The following is a 26,047-nucleotide window of genomic DNA, read 5'->3' on the forward strand; positions in this document are numbered from 1 at the left end:
AGTCCTCCCCTCTATCTTCCTGCACGGTATCCTCTGGTGAGTCTTCCCCTCTATCATCCTGCACGGTATTCTCCGGGTATACCGGTTCCCGAACCATCGACTCTCTCTCTTGGTCGACTGTCAGCTTTCCCCTTCTTCCTAGTTTAAAAGCTTCTCAACTTCTCTCTTGATGTTGCTTGCAATTAGCCTCGTTCCATCTCTGCTGAGGTGGAGTCCTTCCTTCCTGAATAGCTTGCTCTTCCCCCAGAACGTTGTCCAGTTGCGCACGAAGTGGAATCCTTCTTCCTCTCACCAGCGCCGCATCCACGTGTTGACTGCTTGCAGCTCCATCTGCCTCTTCTCGTCAGCCCTGGATACCGGCAGGATCTCCGAGAATGCTATCTTCTGCGTTCTGGTCTTCAGCTTCTTTCCTAGCATCCAGAACTGGTCCTTCAGTACTTCCCTGTTGTAGTTCCTGTTGCTCACGTTGTTCATCCCCATATGGATCACCACTGCCGTATCTTCTTCCACACTGTCGATGATCCTATTGATGCGGCTCACTAAGTCTTCTATCTTGGCTCCAATAGGCAGGTCACCAGCCGATCCAGTCATCATCCACTATGTGACTGTCGACTTGTCTGATGATGGAGTCTCCCACGACGATTGCTATCCTCTCTATCTTCTCTTGATTCTCCAGCCGCAGGTCCGTGTCCCTGGTGTACGTCCATCTCTCCAGCCGTAGGTCTGTGTCCTTCGTTCTCACTGCTGTGTCACCTATTCCTTCGTGGTGGTTGTCCGTTGGGTGGTCCACACTCTCTGCAGGTGAGTCTCGGCAGTTCCACTGTTGCTGGTGATTTTCCACAGCCTCCCTGTACACCTCCTCTATCAACTTCTCCAGCTCTCGGACTTCTTCCTCGATGGTGTTCTCTATCTCAATGTTCTCTGCATCTCTATCTTCCTCCTGCACTGCTTGGAGTTCTCTGCATCTCCGCGTTTCATCAGTGTTCCTGCTTCGGGGTAAGTCTGCCTAGTGCATTCTGATGGAGATGCAAAAAAAAAAAAAAAAAGACTAACATCAAGGTTTTTTCCTCCCCTCTCATGAGCGGCCCCTCGAAGCCTGCACCCAAGATGGTGGGGGAGTGTGTTGATTCTGCAACGGTGGACCAGCAGCTGGAGGCTTCATTGACGGGTCTATGGCAGGAGCTGCGCAGCTGGTTCTAAGAGCTAAAGGATGAGCTGGGGGGCACGTGATGCCAGGAGACTAATCGGACGTGCATCTCAGTAGCTCTGGGCCCTACTACTTTAACACGCCTTTTTGCCCCTATTTTTGCAATGGCCGTGGGACCCGCTCCTGCCCAGCTACAGCCCTTATCTTTCTGATTGTACTGATATCTCCCGCTTTGTGGTGCGATCATGGCATGGCAGAGAAAAGTGGCGCCAAAGATAAATCAAAGGGATCGGACACCAAGATAGCTGAGCCTCCTGAGATGCCTCTCTTCACCCTTGAGGCTGCTGCGATCCAGGAGTTAACCCTGTCACTCACCTTAGTCATGGAAGACAAGTTGGCAATGATATATACCTTTCTGGAAGATATAAAGGAAAGCTTGGACTCGCATGCTGGCCGGCTTCAACGTGTTGAGGACCGCGTGGCACGGCAAGAAGATAGCGTGGCTGATTTTGAGGAATGCATTCGCACTCTGGAGACCACTAATCAGACACTTTCCAACCGGCTTGGGGATCATGAAAATAGAGGCCGCCGTAACAACCTGAGGTTTGTGGGCCTCCCTGACACGATCGGCGATGTGGACCTGCGGCACTGGTTGGAGGGTTGGCTTCCCGGGGCCTTGGACTTGCCCGCTGATCAAGCTCCATTCTCTATTGAGCGCGCACACCGTGTAGGGCCCCAGAGGGAGGGGGAGACGTGCCCACGGCCGGTTATTGCCTGTTTTTTGAACTTCGCCATTAAAGAACTGATTTTGGCCCACTTTCACAAGCGCTGAGACCAACCTCTTCAATATGAGGGCCATAGGATCCTGATCTTCCAAGATTTTTCACCGCAGATCTCTTCCCGATGAAGAGCTATGGCGCCATACTGCAGTGAGCTCTTCAAGCGGAACATCAGGTTCTCCCTGCTTTATCCTGCGGGGGCCCGGGTGAACTATAATAATAAAATCTTTCTAAATTCACCTGAGGAGCTGGATCAATTCATTAAGCAGCTGCCTGCTGCGATACTGGAGGATTGCCATGCACCCTGAGAGGGTTCTTCCTTGATACCTGTACTCGGCACTATTTACCATGGTGTTTTGCACTGATGCCACGGAGGTTGGGGTCCAGTTGCCTTCTTCCCCGATGTGGCTCCTTTTTCAAACTTGGTTTTGTTATTCAGCTGCACAGACCCTGGAGCCCCGAAGGGTACTTTCACGAGCTACGTACTCTGAGTTCCCCTTGGCCTATGGAAACTGCGTGGCATCATGTCTCTGAACGTTTTGCAGGCTTTGGCAGGACTTTGTGGGCCTTATTGTCTCAGAGAGGGGGCCTGCCTTTGTTGGTTTTTCTTTTTTTTTACCTTTTCCTCTTAGCTTGAAGAATTAGCAGATAACAGAACAGCAGAAAGGAGAAACTGGAACCAATATAATGGAAAAATAAAATGTCCAGACAACAAAGATAGAAAAAATGCATTTTATTTGAATGTTTTAAATGGAATGAGTTCCAGAGGATGTTGCAACAGTGGTTAGCATAGCTGGATTTACAAAAGATTTGGAGAAGTTTGGAAGAAAAGTCCATAGTCTGCTACTCAGAGAAAGGTAGAAAAAAGTATTTAATTCTGAATTTATTAATTGGAATATGCCAGTCATTGTCTACTAGAAGAGATTTGATCAGGATGGTGTGGAATAAAATAAAAGGGGGGACTTTTCTTAAAAAAGCCATGAGGCGAAACATGTCGAACTGACTGGTCCCTTCCTGATATAGAAGAAAACTTGCATAAAAAAAGCTAAGATTTTAGTCATAAGTTATGTTATAAGTTATATAATCACAGAGTACGGAGCACAAAATTAAAATGCAAAAAAAATAAAGCAGGTCTGATGACGATGCCAGTGCCGACATCGTTGCTTAGCCATAAAAAATACTTGGCTAGCAATTGGCACTTCTGAAGACCTTGCAAAATGGTACTCAAATAAGTCTTTTAAAAAAAAATAATGTAAAACATTATAACGATACTGCCTGTTTATGGGAGTCATTGGAAATACACATCCCTTGATTATACACTTCTCCCTCCGAATCCGCGGTTTCAATATCCGCGGATTTGGTTATTCGTGATGGGGGGGGAGAAGAAAAGAAACGCTGCATCCTGGACCTCCCTGGACCTTAGCTGGTGGTCTAGCGGGCTTTCAGGGCAGGAGCAATCTTCCTATGCTCCTGCCTCGTGCAGATCACTCATACAAAATGGCTGCCATGAGTTCCCGTAGTCTCTCGAGACTATGATGGGAACTCCCCACAGCCATTTTGTATGAGTGATCTGCACAGAGCAGGAACATAGGAAGATCGCTCCTGCTCCGAAAGCCCACTAGACCACTAGGTAAGCTCCGGGGGATGGCAGGGGGTGGGTCAGAGCCATCCCAAATGTTATTCGCAAATTTTAAATATTTGCGGGCCGGCTCTGCCCCTAACCCCTGCGAATATTGAGGGAGAAGTGTATTCTCTAGTATTGCTGCATCTCCAGTCATGGTACATAGGCTTGTCGTGTCACTGGGGCTTGTGCACATCTGAGAAGCTGAAAGCTATGCCATCAGTAGTTTCACTACCAGCAGGACCTCCCAAGGTGGACAGGATTCAGTGGAGATGTCAATTGTGACAAATCTAGCGCTCTCCCTAGCTTTGACACAGTGGTGAAGAAGGTTGGTAGTCCCCGAGGCAGGAGAGCTGGTCAGGTTGGCCCTGCAGAATATGAAAAGCTGACTTCACTTGGACTATCCCAGGAGCTAAGAAACTACAGCTCCCAGAAGGCCAGTCTCAGCACAGGAAGCTGTCACTGAGACAGGCACAGCTGCAGAGAGATTTTTCTCCCTTCCCCCTCTTCAGAGCAGGGAGGGGCGAATTAGAGGGGGTTAAAACAGAGCAGCTGAGAGAGTCAGGGAGGGGAGCCCAGGAAGCAGGAGAGCACCCTGCTCCTCCACGGAGGTGTGGGGAACCTAGCCCTAATTGTGAAGATGTTTGATGTGCTGGAGATTGAAGCAGAGGGACAAGTCCAGAGTGGTGAACCCATGGACCTTGGAGTTTCAAGTCTGCCCAGCAAGGGTTTTGATGCCATGAACCTTGATTGAGCAAAGGTGGGGAATGTGTGGCTTTGTTTCTTACCTGTTTTTTTTGCTTAAAAGTTTGAGTGAAACAGTGCTTGTATGCAAAACACTGGGAGCTTAGCAAAGCTAATCTTTAAAGCACTGCAATGCTTGAAACGGGACATTGTACTGACTAGCATTGCAACACACAGTAGCGTTTGTCTTTTCACTCTCCCAGCCCAGCTGGAAACTAATTAGAGGCAGATTAGATTTTGTCTAACGGCAAGCACAGGAGAGCTCCTTTGTAAAAGAAGTTCCTTATCTCCAGGCACTCCATGGCAGTGCTGCAACGTTAGCTGTTTTCTTTTTGACTTTTTTTTTTGTAAAAGCTTTATTTTGCCTGGACTGCAGGAGTATAGTTTTGTTTTTTCTTCTGCCTTTGCATGGAGAAGGAATTCTGCTGAGGTTATGCTAACACCCAGAAGGCTAGTGAAGAGGACTGTGATATAAAAGACTAGAGAGTCCAGCCTAAAGGGTGTATTTAATTTGGTTTGATGTTTTTTGACATTAGAGCTAAGCTGGTATTTACTAAGCCAGAGGGGTCAGATTGGCCTGAAGTTTTATGTTTCACTAAAACATATGCATTGAAAATATTGCTATGCATTGCAAGTACCTGGACAAAGTAAACCTGGAGTATAAAAATAAAATACAGCTTTATTTTTCTGGCATGCTGGGCAGTGTGTGGTTTTCTTTTTCCTTTTGCCTGATTTACCTGAGAACCTTGAACCTACTGTTTTATCTTAGGTGGTTGCCTAAGAAGGCCTGAAGGATTCCCTTGTTAAAGGGTTCATGCTGGGAACAGTTAAAGTCACGTGGACCACAGCTCGCTGCAATGATCAGGAGCTCGTGGGGAGTTGACACAGTCTAATGATGTACCACCCTTCTGGGCATCAGCAGATGGACAGTGTTGGAGGCGGAGGATCGTGTTTGATGAGACAATGGTGACAACATAAAATTCATACTGCACAGCAGAAAGTTCTGTAAATCTACTTCTATATTCTGCCACAAAAACTTGATGATGTTTATCAAGTCGCTAGGACTTGAATACGAGTAGATGGTACCTATCAGTATTACTGTATATACTGAGTCTGATTTATTGAGGTTTCCAATCAAGATTTTCGCCTGATCTGTAGTCTCTTGTTTCATGTGTCTTGCGCGTGTGACCAGGGTGTGGGATTCTGCTAGTATGTTTATTAAAAATCTGTTTATGTTTAATTTGCCAAATAGGATCAAAGCAGTTTACAAAATAATCCAATAAAATAATGCATATAGTTTGTATGTAGAAATCTTGCAGCAATCTCAGTGTTCTGTTTTCTCACTAGGTGCATAAGATTGTTGCAGCTTGAGTTCAGAAATTTAATACTGTTATGATATGGTAAGGTCCTGGGTTGGTACATTGGCTTTACTGTTGCGATATCAAAACTTTTTAATATAGTTTTAGTTTGCCATAACATCAAAGAGGGCTTTACACTTTTTGCAGCAACTGATATGTGTTGAGGTGCAAGAAGAGCCTGTTGATCTTATAACTCCCAATCTCATGAGACAGCAAATGAACAAGCTCTCGGAGATTAAAGGGCTGAGGGCAGGTGGGACATGTCTGAGAAAGAGAAGAGCAAAATGGCTGAGGGCAAGTGGGATGTGACTGAGAGAAGGGCAGAGGGCACATTTGATATGTGTGTGTATGTGTATCTGAGAAAGGCACATGGGGAGGGGGTGTCTGAGAAAGAGAAGGGCAGAGGGCTGAAACCAGTGGCGTACCTAGGGTATGTGGCACCCGGGGCCCATCATTTTTTGACACCCCCCCCCCCCCCCCCCATGTAAAAAAAATTTTTTTTTTTTTTTTTTTTGCAATAACCATGAAATGGAATAAATGGTCAGAATAGAAACAGGCAGTGAAAATTTTCTTTTATTGAACCTCATATATGTAACCATTATTCCAAACATAACATAACATAAATTATGTCTGAATTGCCATGACATCAGAAGCAGTGTTCCCGCTAAGGTGCGTTGGCCTGCGCGCGCGCACAAAATATTACATCGCAGCGCAAAGTTTCTCTTCACAGCGCACACACGCGTCGCAAAGGTAAGGGGAGGTAAGGTAAGGGGACGCATTGGGGGGATTGCACTTCCCCACAATTGCCATGCTTCGGTTCCTCTTCTTCCTTCCTTCCTCCCCCCCCCCCCCCGCGGGACCCTGCGGCACCATCAACTCTTACTCCCTCTAATGTCGGCCCTGCAGCTCCAGACTTCCTCGCACCTTCTCCCCTCCCCCTTTGGATCGCTATTATTTTAAATGTTATAGCCGCGGAGCTGTATCCATCAGTGGAGATGTCTAACCTCGGCCTGCCCCGGAACTCTTACTGCAACAGTGACTTCCTGTTCCTGCCTAGACGGGCGGCTGCTGCAGTAAGAGTTCCGGGGCAGGCCGAGGTTAGACATCTCCACTGATGGATACAGCTCCGCGGCTATAACATTTAAAATAATAGCGATCCAAAGGGGGAGGGGAGAAGGTGCGAGGAAGTCTGGAGCTGCAGGGCCGACATTAGAGGGAGTAAGAGTTGATGGTGCCGCAGGGTCCCGCGGGGGGGGGGGGGAGGAAGGAAGGAAGAAGAGGAACCGAAGCATGGCAATTGTGGGGAAGTGCAGAGCTGCAGGGAAGAGTGTTGCGGTACCCAGCTGGAGGGAGAAGGAAGATGAGGGAGGGAATTAAAGGAGATGCCAGGGCTTGGAGCGTAGGAGGAAGGTATGCCAGTCTAAGGGAAAAGGAAGGGGGAGATGTGAGAGCATGGAGGGGGAACGAAAGATGGAAGAAAAGGAAAGGAGAGAGATGCCAGAGAATCAGGGAAGGGGAGATACCAGACTATGAGGAGAGGTGTGGGAGAGGGAAGGCGAGGAGAGAGATGCCAGACCAATGGGGTGAAAGGAGAGATGGAAGGGGGAGGCATACAGTTTCTGGAAGGGGCATAGAAGGAGAGAAGATGCCATATAGGGGAAGAGAGACGGCAGACAGTGAATGGAAGGAAGAGAGTTACAAGAAGATGAGGAAAGGAGAAACCACAGAAGACAAAGGTAGAAAAAAATTTCTATTTATTTATTGCTTTAGGAGACATGTGTCACTGTTTCTGTGAAGCATTGTATGCAGAGTCCAGCTTCTTGCTGGTTCAATTTAACCTTTGTCTATGTATTTTTATTTTATCCCCCCTTTTACAAAACTGTGAAGCGTTTTTAGCACCAGCCTTGGTGGTAGCAGCTCTGATGCTCAGAATTTTATGAGCATCAGAGCTGTTACCTCCGTAGCTAAAATCCACACTACAGTTTTGTAAAAGAGGGAGGGGTTAGTTTGTGATTACATATTCCTTACTAGGCGAAGGTGTTTTCTGTGTTCTGTGTGTTCGAAAGACATGGTTTTCTGTTAGGATTGACGGTGTAGGATTGATCTGTGCTGGTCTGGCTTGTTTAGTTTTACAATGGGTGTATTGATGTACTGCTCACTGCAATATGTAAGATGCTGCCTTTTCCTAGGTACTCATGTGTGACGTGTGGTTTGTTACTAAAAATCATGTTTTTCTTACAGATGGGGGGGGGGTGCCAAAAAATGATGGGCCCCGGATGTTACATATGCTAGGTACGCCACTGTATGTAAAGATACCAGAAAGCTGGCGTAGCAAAAACTTCTAAGTTTTGAGTATTTAACCCTCCCACAATCTCACGGGCACTCGTTTCAAGTTTATTGAGATTTTGATTTAAACGCAATATCAAATATTTTCAATGCGTATAACAAAAATAAATTTGGGGAAATAAATAAAACCATTTGAACCAGTGTTCCCGCTAAGCTGCGCTGGCGTGCGCTGGCGCACAAAATATTACATCGCAGCGCACACGTTTCTCGTCACAGCGCACGATCGGAAGAGGCGTACGGCAGATGGCAGGGCAGCGAGAGGAGAATCGGGCGAGTTGGCTCATAACTTGCTGGCGCCCGATATTTTTGGCTCACGGTGAAAAAAGTTTGCTCACAACACCCGCCCGCTTAGAGGGAACACTGATCAGAAGTACATATCACTTAGAGACCCAAATATAGAAAAAAACGTAAAAATTTTTTTTCGAACGTTCACATGTTGTTATAGGAGGCTTGTGATCCCTAAATCAGTGTTTTTTTTTTATTTTGACATTTTAGTAACTTTTGGGGAGGATGTTGTAAAATTGCAACGCTGGGCCTGTAAGGTAGCAGAATTTCAATAGTGTCACTCTCTCTCTGAACACATGTAAGGAATAATTAAAAGTTTATTTGTACTTTACAGCTTATAAAGACCCACCTAAGTTTATGTATATACACAACAACAATAGTATAATAAAGAAAAAAGTAATTTTTATTATCAATTTAATACAAAAAATGAGTATCATATAAAAACGCAAATTTTTCCCTGTGAAGCGCCCATTGACTTAAGAACATAAGAACATAAGCAGTGCCTCCGCTGGGTCAGACCTCAGGTCCATCTTGCCCAGCAGTCCGCTCTCGCGGCGGCCCGAACAGGTCACGGCCTGTCTGAGACACCAGAAGGGGCCCCCTTGCCACCTTGGTTTCCCATTGAGTTTTATCTTCCCATCGAAGTCCTAACCCTCCGGTCTTGCACATGCACGACCTGGTCGGATTTCTATACTTATTACTTGGTTTGCTTTCTATACCTGTGTTACATCCCAGCACCTCTCTCAGTATCCCACGATCCCCCTATCCCTCAGGAATCCGTCCAATCCCTGTTTGAATCCCTGTACCGTACTCTGCCTGATCACTTCCTCCGGTAGCGCATTCCAAGTGTCCACGACCCTTTGGGTGAAGAAAAACTTCCTTGCATTTGTTCTGAACCTATCTCCCTTCAGTTTCTCCGAATGCCCCCTCGTGCCTGTTGACCCCTTCAGTCTGAAGAATCTGTCCCTATCCACCCTCTCTATGCCCCTCATGATCTTGAAGGTCTCTATCATATCTCCCCTGAGCCTCCTTTTTTCCAGAGAGAAGAGCCCCAGCCTATCCAACCTCTCGGCATATGGGCAGTGTTCCAGCCCTCTTACCAGTTTCGTTGCTCTCCTTTGGACTCTCTCAAGCACTGCCATGTCCTTCTTGAGGTACGGCGACCAGTATTGAACGCAGTATTCCAGATGTGGACGCACCATAGCTCTATACAATGGCATGATGACTTCCCGCGTCCTGGTTGTTATGCCCCTCTTTATGATGCCCAGCATTCTGTTGGCTTTTTTCGAGGCTGCTGCGCACTGTGCAGATGGCTTCAGTGATGCATCTACCAGCACACCCAAGTCTCTCTCAAGACTGCTGTCTCCCAATAATGCCCCCCCCCAATTTGTATTTGAACAGCGGGTTCTTTTTACCTATATGCATGACCTTGCATTTTTCCACGTTAAAGCGCATTTGCCATTTGTTTGCCCAGTCTTCCAGCTTGTCCAGGTCCCTTTGCAGGTCCTCACACTCCTCCCTAGACCTAACTCTGCCGCACAGTTTGGTATCGTCTGCAAATTTTATAACCTCGCACTTTGCCTCTTTTTCCAGGTCATTGATAAATATGTTGAAGAGTAACGGCCCCAGCACCGATCCCTGTGGCACACCGCTCGTGACTCCCCGCCAGTCAGAGTATTGTCCCTTTACTCCGACCCTCTGCAGTCTACCCGACAACCAGTGCTCGATCCATCTGTGCACATCCCCTCCCACCCCGTGGTTCCACAGTTTCCTAAGCAGCCTTTCATGTGGCACCTTGTCGAAAGCCTTTTGAAAATCAAGGTAAATGATGTCTATAGGTTCCCCATTGTCCACCCGACTGCTTATTCCCTCAAAGAAGTGCAGAAGGTTCGTTAAGCATGACCTTCCCTTACAGAATCCATGCTGGCTTGTTCTCAGTAGGCCATATCTCTCGATATGCTCGCAAATACCATCCTTGATCATAGCTTCCACCATCTTCCCTATAATTGAAGTCAGGCTCACCGGCCTGTAGTTTCCGGGGTCACCCCTCGATCCCTTCTTGAAGATAGGTGTGACATTCGCCAATTTCCAGTCCTCTGGTACCTCTCCAGTTTTCAAGGATAGGTTGCAAACATGCTGGATTGTGCCCGCTATTTCTTGTCTTAGTTCTTTCAGAACCCTTAGGTGGATCCCGTCCAGGCCCGGCGATTTGCCGCATTTTAACCTGTCTATCTGCTTGAGGACATCCTCCTTACTTACCTCTATGTGTTCTAATTTTTCAGCCTGTTCCCCACTCATGAGCTCCTCTGAGTCTGGTATATTAGATGTGTCTTCTCTCGTGAAAACCGACGAGAAGAACGTGTTCAACCTCTCAGCTACCTCTTTATCCTCCTTGATCACTCCCTTCCTATCCCCATCGTCCAACGGCCCCACCTCCTCTCTCGCTGGTCGCTTCCCCTTTACGTAACTGAAGAATGCCTTGAAGTTTTTCGCCTCCCTGGCCAGCCCCTCTTCATATTTCCCTTTTGCTTTTCTAACCTCTCGGTGGCATTCCTTTTGGCATTTCTATCAGCGGTAATCAAGAAATTTCGTGTTTTTGCACAAAAAATTTCATGTTAGCGCAAATCTTTTGGCAGTTTTGTCCCAGCGTTGAATCTTCTCCACTGGTTGTGGGCCAGCAAAGGAAGACACAAGTGTAACCTGTCTGTTGTCAAACCATTTCACAGCACAAATGTTGTGATTTGACTCCACTCTGACATCAAAGCTTCCTCTTCCCTTTTTCTTCAAGCTTTTCTCATCCTCAAGATTACAGTTTGGAAGGCGCACTTGTCTGGCTGTTCCTGTGTAATGAATTCCACAATCCAGCAGCCTATCAATGGGATGCTGGTGAAAAAGTTGTCTGCATAGATCTTGTAGTTGTGACTATGTGGAAGTGTGGAAGCAAGTTTCATCACAACATCCCCTGATAGTCCAAGTTCAGATCTTGCCCGTATTCCATTCACACTGCCTTGGTACACATCAAAATCACAAAGTATACCAGAGATTCCAGTCCTTGCCCACAGCTTGAACCCCCATGGGTTTGGCTTGCCACGCATGTACTGTTTGATGCTGCTGAATTTCCCCCTGAAAGGGATCATCATTTCATCAACAGAGTTATGTTCTTCAGGGACCACTTTTAGGCATTTCTCTATGAAAGCATCAAGCCATGGTCTGAGTTTCCAGAGTTTGTCACTTTTTTGTTCCATCTCAGACACGGTTAGATTGTTCACAAAATGTAATGATGTCAACAGAGACTGGAATCTGTTTCGTGACATTACATCAGCGACAGGACTGTATCTTGTGTCTGCTTCCCAGTACATATGGACTCCAGGCATTTGGACAAGACCCATCTTCAGATACATGCCAATCATCTGCTCTATTTCCTTTGTGTTTGTGTTTATAGATGATCCTTTCTTCTGAAAACTGTACTGATTTGTGTTATCTGCCAGAGCGTTGATCATATCTTCTGTCACAAACTTCTGAAAGTACTCCAGTGGTGTGCAGAGGGAATGGACATCATTACTGACATCCTGACCAGAAAAATCAGTACTGGGAGAGATGAAATTCTTTTTCAGCCATCGATATCTGTCACGGGGCCCAGTCTTGGCATCAGGATGTTCTGCCTCTGTTGGGATGATTTGAACATCAGAAGTTAGGTGGTCATCGGGTAATTTATTTTCCTTGTCCACTTCACCGATAACTCCATATTCCACAACTTCTATCAAGTAGACCTATTGTTCAATTAGACATGCAAACACTTTAATCCTCACCTCCTGGAGATTTATCACCTTCTCAAGTTTAAAGTGCAGACAAAACCTTGCTATCACTTTGACCCACTGTTGTAAAATTACAACATAGAAATAACCAGCTCTAAATCTCTTAAAATCAGTATATTCAATGATGTCATAAAATCTGCATGATCTACACATATTAATGATCACATAAAAAAATATTTCAAGCTTTTTACTTACTTTAGTCCTGATGTATCCCGTCCAAAACAACAAGATGATTTAGTCCAAAGCAGGCAACAGGGTTGTATGACTTCATGGCCAGATAAACAGACCTATTTACACATTCAACCATCCAATGGTGTTGCTGAACTGAACAATAGGTTCTATTAGTAATGTACATGAAGTTTTAAAAAGAAAAAAAATGGGGGAGGGTTTATTTTGTAGCCTTAAATGTGATGTTGTAATATTACAACACTGGGTCTCAGGGGAGTGCAGACAAAACCTTGCTATCACTTTGACCCACTGTTGTAAAATTACAACATAGAAATAACCAGCTCTAAATCTCTTAAAATCAGTATATTCAATGATGTCATAAAATCTGCATGATCTACACATATTAATGATCACATAAAAAAATATTTCAAGCTTTTTACTTACTTTAGTCCTGATGTATCCCATCCAAAACAACAAGATGATATACTCCAAAGCAGGCAACAGGGTTGTATGACTTCATGGCCAGATAAACAGACCTATTTACACATTCAACCATCCAATGGAGTTGCAGAACTGAACAATAGGTTCTATTAGTAATGTACATGAAGTTTTAAAAAGAAAAAAAATGGGGGAGGGTTTATTTTGTAGCCTTAAATGTGATGTTGTAATATTACAACACTGGGTCTCTGGGGGATATGGAGTAGTTGCAGGTGATGCTTGGGACAGTTCTGATTGTGTTAGTTCGGTTTTATGTGTTTTTTGAATAGAAGGGTTTTTATTTCTTTTTGAAGGTTTTGCAGTCTGTGGTTGATATCAATTGGTTGTAGAGTTGGGGGTCGAGTGTTGCAGCTCGAATGGCTAGGAGGTTGTCGAACAGTTGTTTTTTTTTGACGTTTTTGGTTGGAGGGTGTGTGAATGGTGCACAAGTTCTCCTATGTCTGTTTGAAGTGGATTGAATTATTTAGCTGAAGAAATTAGTTACCTCCCATTCCACACACATTAATTCTCTTCCATTTTTGTTCCCATTATAAAAAACACTGATAAGTTCCCAGAAAAAAAATACATTAAAATAAGAAGTGAAAACAAAGGCCCCTACAGATGAGAACATAACATAAGAATAGCCTAACTGGGTCAGACCAATGGTCCATCATGCCCAGTAGCCCATTCTCATGGTAGCCAATCCAGGACACTAATACCTGGTCAAAACCCAAAGAGTAGCAACATTCCATGCTACCGATCCAGGGCAAGCAGACACTTCCCCCATGTCTTAATAACAGATTATGGACTTTTCCTCCAGGAATTTGTCCAAATCTTTCTTAAAACCAGCTACACTATCTGCTTTTACCATAACTTCTGGCCACTTCATTTTTAAGTTTAGATCTTTCCTTTCAAACAGAGACCTTGCTAGATGTCAAATACAGCACAAGTTAACTTCACATGGACTTAGCTGTGCAGGAAATGTGAATCTCCTCATACACCCACCATATAGTGCAAAAATGTGCAAAGGTCTGTTTTTTTCTTTCGATCACTACATAGCCTAATGCCACACAAGCAGCGCTGTTACAAACATATTCTGTAGGTCAATGCTAAGGATAACAAAGTTTCCTTCCTTGGACCAGAAGGAGATAAACCACTGGAAGAGATCCCAAAACAACACCCAAAGACCCACTCAGTGTGTGAATCAGTTGAGTGGAGTGGACTAACTGGGGGGTGGAAATGGGCCCGGAGTTTGCTCAGCAGAATTTCCCAGACCACCTCTTCCTCTCAATTGACACGCTGCCACCATCACCACTAGGAACACCTCACTGGGTAGGCCAGCTATGCTATAAACTTTATAAAACACATTATTATATTTTCTTATAAAGCACATATTTTAACTGACCTCTCTGACATCCTCAGCCTTTCCATTCACAAAAATAGAAGGAAGAAAAGTTCCCATTTCCTGCTGTCTCATGTCCCCGGCCTATACAATATTTTTTTTCTGCAGACCCTTCAAAAGTCTGACCAAATCCTCGTTTCACTTGCATTATAAAGTACTGAGGATGCCATCTCTCCCCAATCCCAGGTCCTAAAGTCTAAGACAGTAGCGCAAACTAATGCTGCCAGATACAGGAAAAAAAAATTTTGATTCGATTCAGCCCTATTGAATTGGTTTTTCAATTCGATTTTCCTGCCCAGTTGGGTGATTTTTTTCAAAACTCCTGGTGGGTTTTATAGCTTTTTCACCCCCTTTGGCTTCTCCTAACCACACTGGCGCTGTGGTGTAAATAAAATAAAGAAACAAAAAGGACTTTTCCTCTTTCTGTTAAATCCTAGCTCACGTTTGCAGTCCAACACCAGCTCTGGCAGGATACACATTTCAAATCTGACATGTTATAATCACAAAACAGAAAATAAAATTAATTTTTCTACCTTTTGTTGTCTGGTTATATTTCAAATCTTGTTGGTCCAAGGCTCTGGTTTTCTTCTGATAACTTGCTTGCCAGGGTCTCCTTCTTTCTGCATGCTAACCATCCATCTGCCAACTCTGTCCTCCCTTTCCATTTCCCTTCCCTTCCCAGGAAGTCTGGTATCTTTCCTTTTTTTCATCTCCCTCCCCAGATCCACCTTTTCTTAAATACCCTTTCATCCGGCATCTCTCCCTCCTTCCCCACCATCCCAGAGTCCACCATCTCTCCGTTTCTTTTCCTAATTACCCTCCTATCCAGTATCTCTATCCCTCCTCCACACCATCCCTTGTGTCCAATTTCTCTCCCTTTCTGTTCCTTCCCTCCCTAAATCCCATGGTCCATCATCTCTCTCCCTCTCCTCTATTTTCAGACCCATTATTTCTTCCCCCCCCAAAGTTTGGCATATGCATGTCTCTTTGAACACCCCCTTCCCTCCGTGTACTTCTAAATCATGGTCCCCCCCAAAGGCCTGTCCCCCCTTAAAGGTCTGCCTGTCCCACCTTGAAGGCCTGCACCCCCCTTGAAGGCCTGTCCCTTCCCCTTGTAGGCCTGTCCCCCCCTTGAAGGCCTGCCTGCCTGTCCCCCCCTTGAAGGTCTGCACCCCCCAAAGGCCTGCACCCCCCCGAAGGCCTGTCCCCCACTTGAAGGCCTGTCCCACCCCCTTGTAGCTTCTCCCCCCCCTTGTAGGCCTGTCCCCCCCTTGAAGGCCTGCCTGCCTTTCCCCCCCTTGAAGGCCTGCACCCCCTTGAAGGACTGCACCCCCCCCGAAGGCCTGCACTCCCTTGAAGGTCTGCACCCCCCCGAAGGCCTGTCCCCCCCTTGAAGGCCTGTCCCACCCCCTTGTAGGCCTGTCCCCCCCTTTAAGGCCTGCCTGCCTTTCCCCCCCTTGAAGGCCTGTCTCCCCCTTGAAGGCCTGCCCCCCCCTTGAAGGCCTGCACCCCCCCTTGAAGGCCTGCCCCCCCCCTTGTAGGCCTGTCCCCCCCCCCCTTGTAGGCCTGTCCCCCCCCCCCTTGTAGGCCTGCCTGCCTTTCCCCCCTTGAAGGCCTGTTCCCCCCCTTGAAGGCCTGCACCCCCTTGAAGGTCTGCACCCCCCCAAAGGCCTACACCCCCCCCGAAGGCCTGCACCCCCCTGAAGGCCTGCCTGCCCCCCTTGAAGGTCTGCACCCCCCCAAAGGCCTATACCCCCCCCGAAGGCCTGCACCCCCCTGAAGGCCTGCCTGCCCCCCTTGAAGGTCTGCACCCCCCCAAAGGCCTACACCCCCCCCAAAGGCCTACACCCCCCCGAAGGCCTGCCTGCCCCCCTTGAAGGTCTTCACCCCCCCAAAGGCCTACACCCCCCCCGAAGGCCTGCACCCCCCTGAAGGCCTGCCTGCCCCCCTTGAAGGCCTGCACCCCTTGAAGGTCTGCACCCCCCCCCCGAAGGCCTGTCCCCCCTTGAAGGCCTGCCTGCCTGCCTGTCATCCCCTCCCCCTTGAAAGCCTGCTTGCCTGCCCGCCCGCCCCACCCTGAAGGCCTGATGCCCCGACCCACCCCGAAGGACCGCTCGCCCCCCCGGCCTCCCCGCACCACCTATGAAGCAGCTGCAGCAGGATCGCGAAGTCAGCGTCAGCGATCCCTGCGCTGCTTCCTGCGCCACGGTCCCGCCCCTCCTCAGACGTCAGAGGAGGGGCGGGATCGCGGCGCAGGAAGCAGCGCAGGGATGCTGACGCTGACTTTGCGATCCTGCTGCGGGCTGCTTCACAGGTGGTGCAGGAAGGTCAGTGGGGCGAGCGGTCCTTCGGGGGTGGCGGGGGACTGAACGGCAAGGCCGGGAACACCCCCTTAGGGCTGGTACCCGGGGCGGCCCGCCCCCCCCCCCCCCGCCCCCCCCCCCCTAGGTACGCCACTGGCTGAAACAGTTTTGTCTTCTTTGCTGGATCATTTATATATCCTTTTTAGTAGAGGTAAAGGAGCTTTAGTTTTACAATTTGATCTTAGAAGTACCTTTGATTTAGTAGATCATATGCTATTACTATAGTGCTTAGATTCCATTGGAATTACAAGTCAAATCTACTAATGGTTTTGTGATTTTTTTGGTGTTCTCATACCTATCAGGTGTTATATAACAGAGTTTTCTCACATGTATGGAGCTATCCTTGTGGAGTTCATCGCTGGTAACAGTTCTCTCCAGAATACTCGGATCTTCTTCATACCGTCTCAGGAACTGGTTTGCAACCTCCAAATGCTGTTGCTTATACAGATCAGTAAGCTGTTTGGGAAACCCATCGTGCACAGACTTTCCTGTATCCCAAGTCATCATTTCATTATGGCAAATGCAGATTCATAGTTGCTATCCAAATTTGCAGCCAATTTGAGATACTGTTATCCGTCAGTCTTCTCTAATCAAGGCATCCATCCTGTCAATGTGCTCTTGTGTGTGTGATATTGATGAGTGACCAGAACGACTATTGGTTGGTTATACCTGTTCTTCCCACTTTAAACCTTTTTACCCACTCAAAAACATTTCATTGATGCATAGTGCTATGTCCATACTGAATCAATTTCCACAGGTTTCACATCCTCCGTCCCAAGAAAGTGCACTACTGCACGTTGTTCTTTGATGGTACAATCTTGCAATGGAGCGTCCATTTCTGACCTCATGGCTGCCACACGACTAAAGACCGAGTGCTGCACTATGCATGGATGAACTATTTAACAGACAATGTACGAGTACATATGTTGCATTTCACTAGCTCTGTTTGGTTATCACATAATTTAACAATTGCCTTTAATTTTTGATTCGCCCTCATACATTCAATGTGACCAGCACCACAAAAATCCAGACATACTGTGAATTTATTCATTCATTCAAATTTCTATACTGTTCTCCCAGGACAGTTTACATGAGTTTATTCAGGTACTCAAGCATTTTTCCCTGTCTGTCCTGACGCTCACAATCTATCTAATGTATCTGGGGCAATGGGGGGATTAAGTGACTTGCCCAGGGTCACAAAGAGCAATGTATACTATAATAAAAAGGGCTTTAAAATGCCAGGCAGAGTATAACTACTCATATATATCAACTCATTTTACAGAACTAGAACCCTAAGGAGCTCATAATCAAAAAATATAAACATCCGAAAAACATTCTAAATCGGCACTTGGATGTTCTAATCGCCAGAATGTCCAAGTGCCAATAATCAAGACTGCCTTTCTGGATGTCTAGCGAGGTATTCCAGCCTCTGTACGTCCAGAGCTTGAGATAGGCGTGGTGGAGGCATGTTATGGGCAGGCTTTGGGTGTACATAAGGGTGGGTTAGATTTGGACATCTTGCAGTGTTTGAAATGTTTTCCAAGACGTCCTAGACGGAACTTAGATGTTTGAAGCTAGACCTGTTTTAGAAGCATCTAAGTGCTACAAACTGATCAGATGACCATTTCATGCATCAAGAAAAGACACCCCCACATCCCCCCAGTGCTCACCGATCCCCTTCCACCACACAAAAATGAGAACAAAAAGGTACATACCGGGCTCTAGAACAGCAGCATCTGATATAGGAAAGCCTAGTAGAGCAGCACAAAGGTGTCTTATGTAGCCTAGTGGGTGGGCTAGTGAACCATAGAGTCGAGGACCCAGGCACATAAGGCACTCTAACTACATCTATAGTATTAATTATGAGCCCATCAAAACCCAACCAAACCCTACTAAACTGCCATATAGGTGCCACCTACAGCCATAAGGGCTATTGGGGTGGTACACAGATAGGTATAGTAGGTTTTGGGGAAGTCTTGGGGGGGCTCACCATAAATTATAAGGGGGCTATGGTGAGATATACATCTGACACCTTTATGTGAAGTGTATGAAACCCTGCCACTTCCCCTGCTTGACACTGCTGCTTGGACTCAGAATAAACCTCAGGGAAACCCGGCACTCCCCCTCCTGGCTAAATTGTCTCACAACCACAGCAGCACTGAGAAAGAGTTTCTTCCAGGGAGGGGGGAGGGGAGAAAAGTAGGAAACCAGGAAGTAACTCAGGGAAACTTAAAAGGCCGAGCCAGACCCAGGAGGAGGGATGTGTACTAGAGGGAATCTAGGAGTTGGAGAAGCTGGTTGAAGGGCCTGGCACTGACAGAGTTTGTAGGAGATAAGACTCTATTGCATTTAACAACCCTGCCTTTGTTCTAGTGCAGGGAAAGGCAATTCCGGTCCTCGAGAACTGGAGCCAGGACAGGTTTTCAGGATATCCACAACAAATATGCATGAGATAAATTTGCATCTCAAGGAGGCAGTGCATGCAAATCTATCTCATACATATTCATTGTGGATATCCTGAAAACCTGACCTGGCTCCAGCTCTTGAGGACTGGAATTGCCTACCCCTGTTCTAGTGCATGCTAAGACCTGGACATAATGCTGCCTAATTGTTCCCTGCACATGGAATAAAGACTGTTTGGGGTGTGGCACACCCTATGGAAAAGGGAACTTGTTTTTGAGAAAGACTGGGGAAAAGCCTAACTGTTTTATTTGAAGAACATAAACTTATAGAAGCCTGTGAGGAAACAGGCTCTGCACTACTGCTGAATAAAAAATTTTTTTTTCTTGAATGCTCTGAGTGTGGTTTGTCTGTCCGGCTATGCAATCCTTCTCCTGAGCAAGCTGCCCCACTCTATCACAGTGCTCTACTACTCTGTTGGAATGTCTATGTAGCCAATCCATTACTATGCTGAATTAGGATGTTTTGAACATGAATGTTTTGGTATTCGAAAATGGTCAAAAAATTAGACTCCCTTTGGAGCCAAGATGTCAAATAGGTCATTTAAAAAAAAAAAAAAAAAAAATTGGTTTTGAAAATGGATGTTTCCCCGCCCCGATATTTGGAAGTCTTGCGGGATACATCCAAAGTCAGACTTAGATGCACTATTGAAAATGCCCCTCCATGGGTCTAAAGCAGGGCTGCCCAATTCCGGTCCTCGAGATCTACAGGCAGGCCAGGTTTTCAGGATATCCACAATGAACATGCGTGAGAGAGATTTGCATACCAAGAAGGCAGTTCAGGCAAATCTCTCTCATGCATATTCATTGTGGATATTCTGAAAACCTGGCCTGCCTGTAGATCTCAAGGACCAGAAATGGGCAGCCCTGGTCCAAAGCATACATAAATAGAACAAATTTCCAGTATATTCACAATGAATGTTCCCATGGAATACATATGTACTTTTGGTGTATGAATTAAAGTGCTATTTTGCAGCGTATGGTTATCCTGAAAATCAGACTGATTAGGAATCTTCAAGAATCAAATTGCATATTATGTAAGCCCCCATGGAAACAAACATATAGATCAACAAAAATACTGACAATTAGCAGACAAGTATCAACCTGCCATGATAAATCCATAAAATCCTAACATACTGGTCATATCAATGAAAAAGAAAGATGATGGAAATGTTTTAGAAACCGTACCATGGTACTGATCTTTCCATTGTCAGTGGTCATACTATCTCTGTGATGTAAATGAGCAAAAGGCTTGGCTGCTCCCCAAGACTCCAGGTATCGTGTCATGCGGACAGAGGCTCTCATTTTGGCACCATCTAATGTATGTCTCGGTCTAAAATGATGCTGTGGGCTACGTCTTTCTCCCTAATTAATAAAGAAAACAACATATTAGCATATAAGATTTTGTATTTATAAGTATGTAACATGAAATGTTTTAATTAAAGTCACAGTTCTCTATCATGTTATCTAGCAAAACGAAGTGGCTGATATTTAGCCCATGGTTTTTTAAAATGCTGGTTGTCACAAGTAAAAATCCACTTGATATTCAGCACCAGTGTCCAAATATTGGCTGGCAGTGAATATATGGGAATCAGCACCGACTGGTGATGCTAACTGGTTAGCAAAGATATTCAGATTGCTAGCCAGATAAAGTTAGGACAGTCTTTTTGCTGACCTAACTTTATCCAGTTAGCTATTGAGTTAGTGGTCTCCTGGCTGGTTAAATGGTGTTTTGCAAGCTAATCACTAATATTCAGAGGGATATAGCTGGCTATCTTTGCTGAATATTAGCAGTTAGTAGCTAAAACTTGACCGTCCAAGCCATGCAAAAAGTAGGTCTATCTATGGTCATTATAACTTAGCCGCTCAGCTCTTAAAATTGGCTTAACCGGTTAAGTTTGAACCAGTCAAAAATAAGCCAGATATTCAATATTAGTCATCACAAATTGTCTGGCATTGAATAACGGCAGTCAGTGCCTTCTGCAGGAGTTAGCTGGCCTCCCTCCTGAAGTATGAATATCGACCCCTGTGCTTTCAACTTTTGAACAATAGTTACCTTTAATGTAGGCTCTTAGCAACTTTTTTTATATATTTTATTTTCCAGAAACTTTCAAGAATACACTTATTAAGGCAAAATGGAAGTAATACAATACAAAAGAATATTTCCCAAGAAAAATATCCTCCTTAGATCACAATCAAGTGTAACAATAAAAATACCCTCCCTCCCACCCCATAATTGAACTTGTAAATTTAAGGGAAACAAGATTTTTCTAATCATTACAATACTTTGTTAATGGCTCCCAAATATCTTGAAATTTCCTGAAACAACCCTGTTGTATTGCAATAAGTCTCTCCATTTTATAAATATGACATAAGGAGTTCCACCAAAAATTATAATTTAATCTATTCCAATTTTTCCAATTATATGTAATTTGTTGAATGGCAACCCCAGTCATTATAAGTAATAATTTGTTATTATTTGTAGATATCTGACTTTTTGCTCTCATTGCCATACCAAACAGCACAGTATCATAGGATAATGCCACAGGGTTATCTAATAAACAGTTAATTTGGTCCCAAATTGATTTCCAAAAATTCATAATGAATGGACAATAGAATAATAAATGATCTAAAGTCACTGCTTCGAGATGACAGTGCCAACATTCATTAGACTTAGAGCTATCCAATTTTTGTAAACGAACAGGGGTCCAAAAAGCTCTATGTAACAGAAAAAAACAAGTTTGTCTCATGGATGCCGACACTGTACATCTCATCCTTCAAGACCAAATTCATGGCCATTGATTATATGATAGATAAGGGTGGGGAGGGGGGAGATAAGAGAATATTATATGTATCATTGTTGATTATTAAGTGATATATTTATGGTTATTTGTATGGATATGTTATCACACTTATTATAAGTTTAAAAATGAATAAAGATTAAAAAATAAATAAATAAATAAATTGTTGATTTAAAAAAAAAAAAAATCACAATCAAGTGGGAGAGTAGCATATAGGATAAAGAGATCACATAAAGGAAATGTTTAGGGCCTGATTCTGTATAGGACGCCATCTCAGCAGCCGCCTAAACGGCTTTTGAGAATCGCACATGGGCGTCCTATACAGAATCGCATCTGTCCATTAACCTCACCTAACCATTCCGATTCTGTAACCGGTGTCCATGCCACAGGCACTGTTTAAAGAATCGCACTGCCGCTGAGCTGATCGCGGCAAGGGAATCTCCCTGCCATGATCAGCTGAGCGGTAGTGGCAGGAAATTCGCCAACCCCCCCCATCACACACAAGTTGGCTGGCAGAAGGAATGCCCACACTCTCCTGCAGGAGCCCTCGAACCCTCCCCCTTGACTGCGGCAGGAGGAGGGCCCAATTCCTCCAGCCGGTACCCCCATGAATCATCACACCCCCCCAAGCATCCCTCGGCAGAAGGAGTGCCCTGCCTGCCACCATCTCCCCAAATTAAGCATCGCCCCCACCCCCAAAGTATCCTCGGCCACTCGGGACCTCCCCCATTCCAGGCCCACCCTTGTGGAGATCCCACCCGGCATCCCCCCTAACAAGAAGACTACCCCCACTCCCCCGTACCTTTTAAAATGAAGGTTCGGGGTCACGTGACGCTATGAGCGGGTGAGGACACGTTCCTGATCGGCTCCGGGACCCCGCTCCTCAAACTATACGGTTCTTGGGCTAATTGGCGCTTTTGGTCGGCACAGCTTGTTTGCAACTGGCTGGGGATCCCATGGACAAGTATTTAACGCAATCCCAGGAAGCGGCACGAATGAAATCGGCTCGAAAAGGAGCGAGCGAGCCCCGACGCGGCCAAAATGGCGGCCGCACCCGGAACTGCGGTGTCGGAGTTCACGGCCGCAGCGCTGAATGACATCAAGGTGGCGGTGGCACAGGTTCTGGGTCCACAGCTGGACACTCTAACTACCCAAATGAACCGTCTGGAGCAGCTACTTACTGATACCGTGGCCAGAACGACTGAGCTCGAACAGCGAGTCTCCACAGCAGAGGACACCATCAACTCTCATGAGCTGGACCTCGCGGCCCTACAAGAAACAGTTCAGTTGCAGGCGGCTAAACTAGACGATCTTGAGAACCGTTCCCACCGGGGGAACCTTCGTTTCTTGGGCATTCCTGAAAATATCCCGGATGCTCATTTGCTAGCTGAGTTGGAAGGCTGGCTGGAACTGGAGTTCCCCGACACAGCTTCCTTGGGTCCTCTCTGCCTGGAGCGCGCTCACCGTCTAGGCGCTCGTCCGGCCCGGGATTCCAGGCCTCGGGTGGTGCTGGCCAAGTTCCTGAACTACAGACATAAAATGGAAATCCTCCGACAGTACCGGGCCAAGCGTGACGCCTTACAATTTCGTGGAACTACCATTCGGATTAGTCAGGATTATTCCGCTGCCCTTACAGAACGAAAGAAGGCCTTTTATCCCCTCTGCTCCAAATTGGTGGAACACAAGCATCGTTTTCAATTCATATATCCTGCCATCCTGAAGATACATCATGAGGGCTCCTGGCACCTGTTCACAGTGGCCTCTGAGGCTGCTGACTACATTAATAAAACTCTAAGATCTTCCTTGGAGCCTCCGTGACATTTTCCTGAGAACCAGGGCTTTATGCACACGTCCGTGTGGCTCTATATCGTTCGAACATTGATTCTGTTGATCTCTCAAAGTATGTTTTCATTGTTTGACACTGGTGATTTTTTATTGTTGCTCGGAGGGGCGGGGTCCTGTGGGGTGTCATTTGGACCTCTAGCACACTCTTTTCGGGGGGTGTTTTTGGGTCTCTTTGGGGTTTGGGTGAAGGGGAGATACTGGGTTGGGAACAGTCTACTGGTATGATGTGTTGGTTTTTTATTATTTTTCTATGGAAGCTATGTATGCGATTTGTGAGTATTCTTTTTTGTGCTTGGGTTAACACTGCACACTTGGGCGGGGCTGGGCACCCAGGTGTTCGACACTTAATTTGCTTTGTTTTTAGCAGTTTGTGTTATGACCCTGGGTGAACACTCCCTCCGTATCCTTTCGTGGAATGTATCCGGCATTATTTCTCCAGTGAAACGCACTAAACTTTTGAGGCAGATAAAACACCATCGGGCGGATCTGGCGTGTTTACAGGAAACTAAACTGTCCCCGGAAGAACACCAAAAGTTAAAGACGGGGCTGGGTGGGCTCAGTGTATTCCGCATCTTCCTCAGGGAAACGTGCGGGAGTCTGTTTATTAGTACGCAAAGGTTTACAATGCTCCATAACATCAATTTCTGAGGACCCTTTGGGTAGATATCTACTTGTACATGTTTCTATTCAGGGTACCGAGTTTCGGCTGCTGAATGTATATGGGCCCAAAACTTACTCCCAAGAATTTTTTGAGTCTCTGGTGACACTGGGTCTCCAAGACACATCGCAGCCCCTGATTATAGCTGAAGATCTTAATCAGGTAATGAACGCTACTCTTGATCGCTCTAGCTCTGTGGAACCTTCTTCTTCTAATCTGACTAAAGGCATTCCTTTTCTTTGTCAGTCTTTGGGCCTGGTAGATCCTTGGCGCCTTCTCCACCCGTCGGAGCGGGATTACACCCACCAATCTCGAGCTCATGGGTCCTTTTCTCGCTTAGATTATCTATTGGTATCGGAATCCCTGTTTACACGTGTTTCTGAGGCTGTCATAGGACCACTGGAGATATCTGATCATTGCCCAATATGGGTAGATGTGGCTTGGGTATTGTCCCCTCTGGGTTCACGTAGGTGGCGTTTCCCATCTTATCTTCAAGACGATCCCACCTTTTGGGAATATCTCCGAACTCGCTGGGAGGATTACGTGTTCACTAACGCCCAGCATCGTACTAATTCGGGTCTATTTTGGGAAACCGCTAAGGCTGTTCTTAGGGGGGCGATAATAGCCTATGTGGCGGCACGGAAAAAACGCATTTCGGCGGGCATTAATAGTCTGGAGCGCCAGTGCTCTTCTTTGAAAGCGGCCTACCTCCGAACCCCTACCGCTGTACTACGAGATGAACTTCACTCGGCACAGGTCTCTCTTAATGTGTTATTCCACGATCGTGCTAAACGCTCTCTTATTTATCGTAAATATAAATTTTATCGTTACGGGAATAAACCGGGTCGGATGTTGGCGTCCCTAACTAAGAACTGGCAGGAATCTAGATATATTTCAAAAATCCGACAGGGCCCAGCTAGTTATCATACTAAACCGATGGATATTGCAGATGCCTTTTATCAGCATTTTTCTACCTTCTATTCGAGTCCTGGTCCTTACTGTGGCCCCGATATTCTGGATTATCTAGAAGACGCTGGCTTACCTCGCTTTACAAACCGACAGCGGGAAACCTTGCAAAGACCTATACAGGGCGTGGAAATCCAAAGGGCAATTAAAAACTTACGTTCTTGTACAGCTCCCGGCCCGGATGGGTTTTCGACGGAATTTTTTAAGATGTTGTCCCCTCAGCTCTGTGACTCGTTGCAGAGCTATTATGAGGCAGCTATGGAAACTGGGGCCTTCCCAGATTTTGCAAACTCTGCCACCATCACATTACTTCCCAAGCCGCAGAAACCTAAAGATATGGTTGACTCCTACAGACCAATTTCATTACTCAATGTAGATATAAAAATTCTGTCTCGCTTGCTGGCTAATCGTTTAACACCCCCTTTACCTCATATTATTTCTCCGGCGCAGGTAGGCTTTGTTCAGGGTCATCACTCTGTTCTTAATGTTTGCCGGGCACTACTGGCAATGGCCAGGGTGCAAGCCTCGGACACCCTCGGCATTTTAGTCAGTCTCGATGCTGCCAAGGCCTTTGACCAAGTCCTTTGGCCTTATCTTTTTTTGGTCCTGGAATATGTGGGTATAGGAGGGTGGTTTTTATCTGCATTGCGAGCCTTGTATTTCTCTCCTACGGCGTCTATTTTGGTCAATGGGATTCTCACAAAGCCCTTTAAGGTTGGTAGGGGGACTCGTCAGGGTTGCCCGTTATCACCCTTACTATTTTTACTCTATTTGGAACCCCTTATACGGACGCTTCAAAGGGATGATATTTTG

The 26,047-nt window shown here is 46.0% G+C and overlaps 1 protein-coding gene across 3 annotated transcripts in view; it reads right to left on the reverse strand.

Moving 5' to 3' along the window:
• The window catches only part of ADCY2 (adenylate cyclase 2), a 1,055,565-nt gene that overhangs the window by 572,457 nt on the left and 457,061 nt on the right, over positions 1-26,047 (reverse strand). For all 3 annotated transcript variants that reach the window (XM_033929720.1, XM_033929718.1, XM_033929719.1), the window contains one exon: positions 20,153-20,329. In XM_033929720.1, coding sequence (XP_033785611.1) covers positions 20,153-20,329 — 177 coding nt within the window. The remainder of the gene's footprint in view (positions 1-20,152; positions 20,330-26,047) is intronic.

Source organism: Geotrypetes seraphini, chromosome 2, assembly GCF_902459505.1.
Source record: "Geotrypetes seraphini chromosome 2, aGeoSer1.1, whole genome shotgun sequence".
NCBI lineage: Eukaryota > Metazoa > Chordata > Amphibia > Gymnophiona > Dermophiidae > Geotrypetes > Geotrypetes seraphini.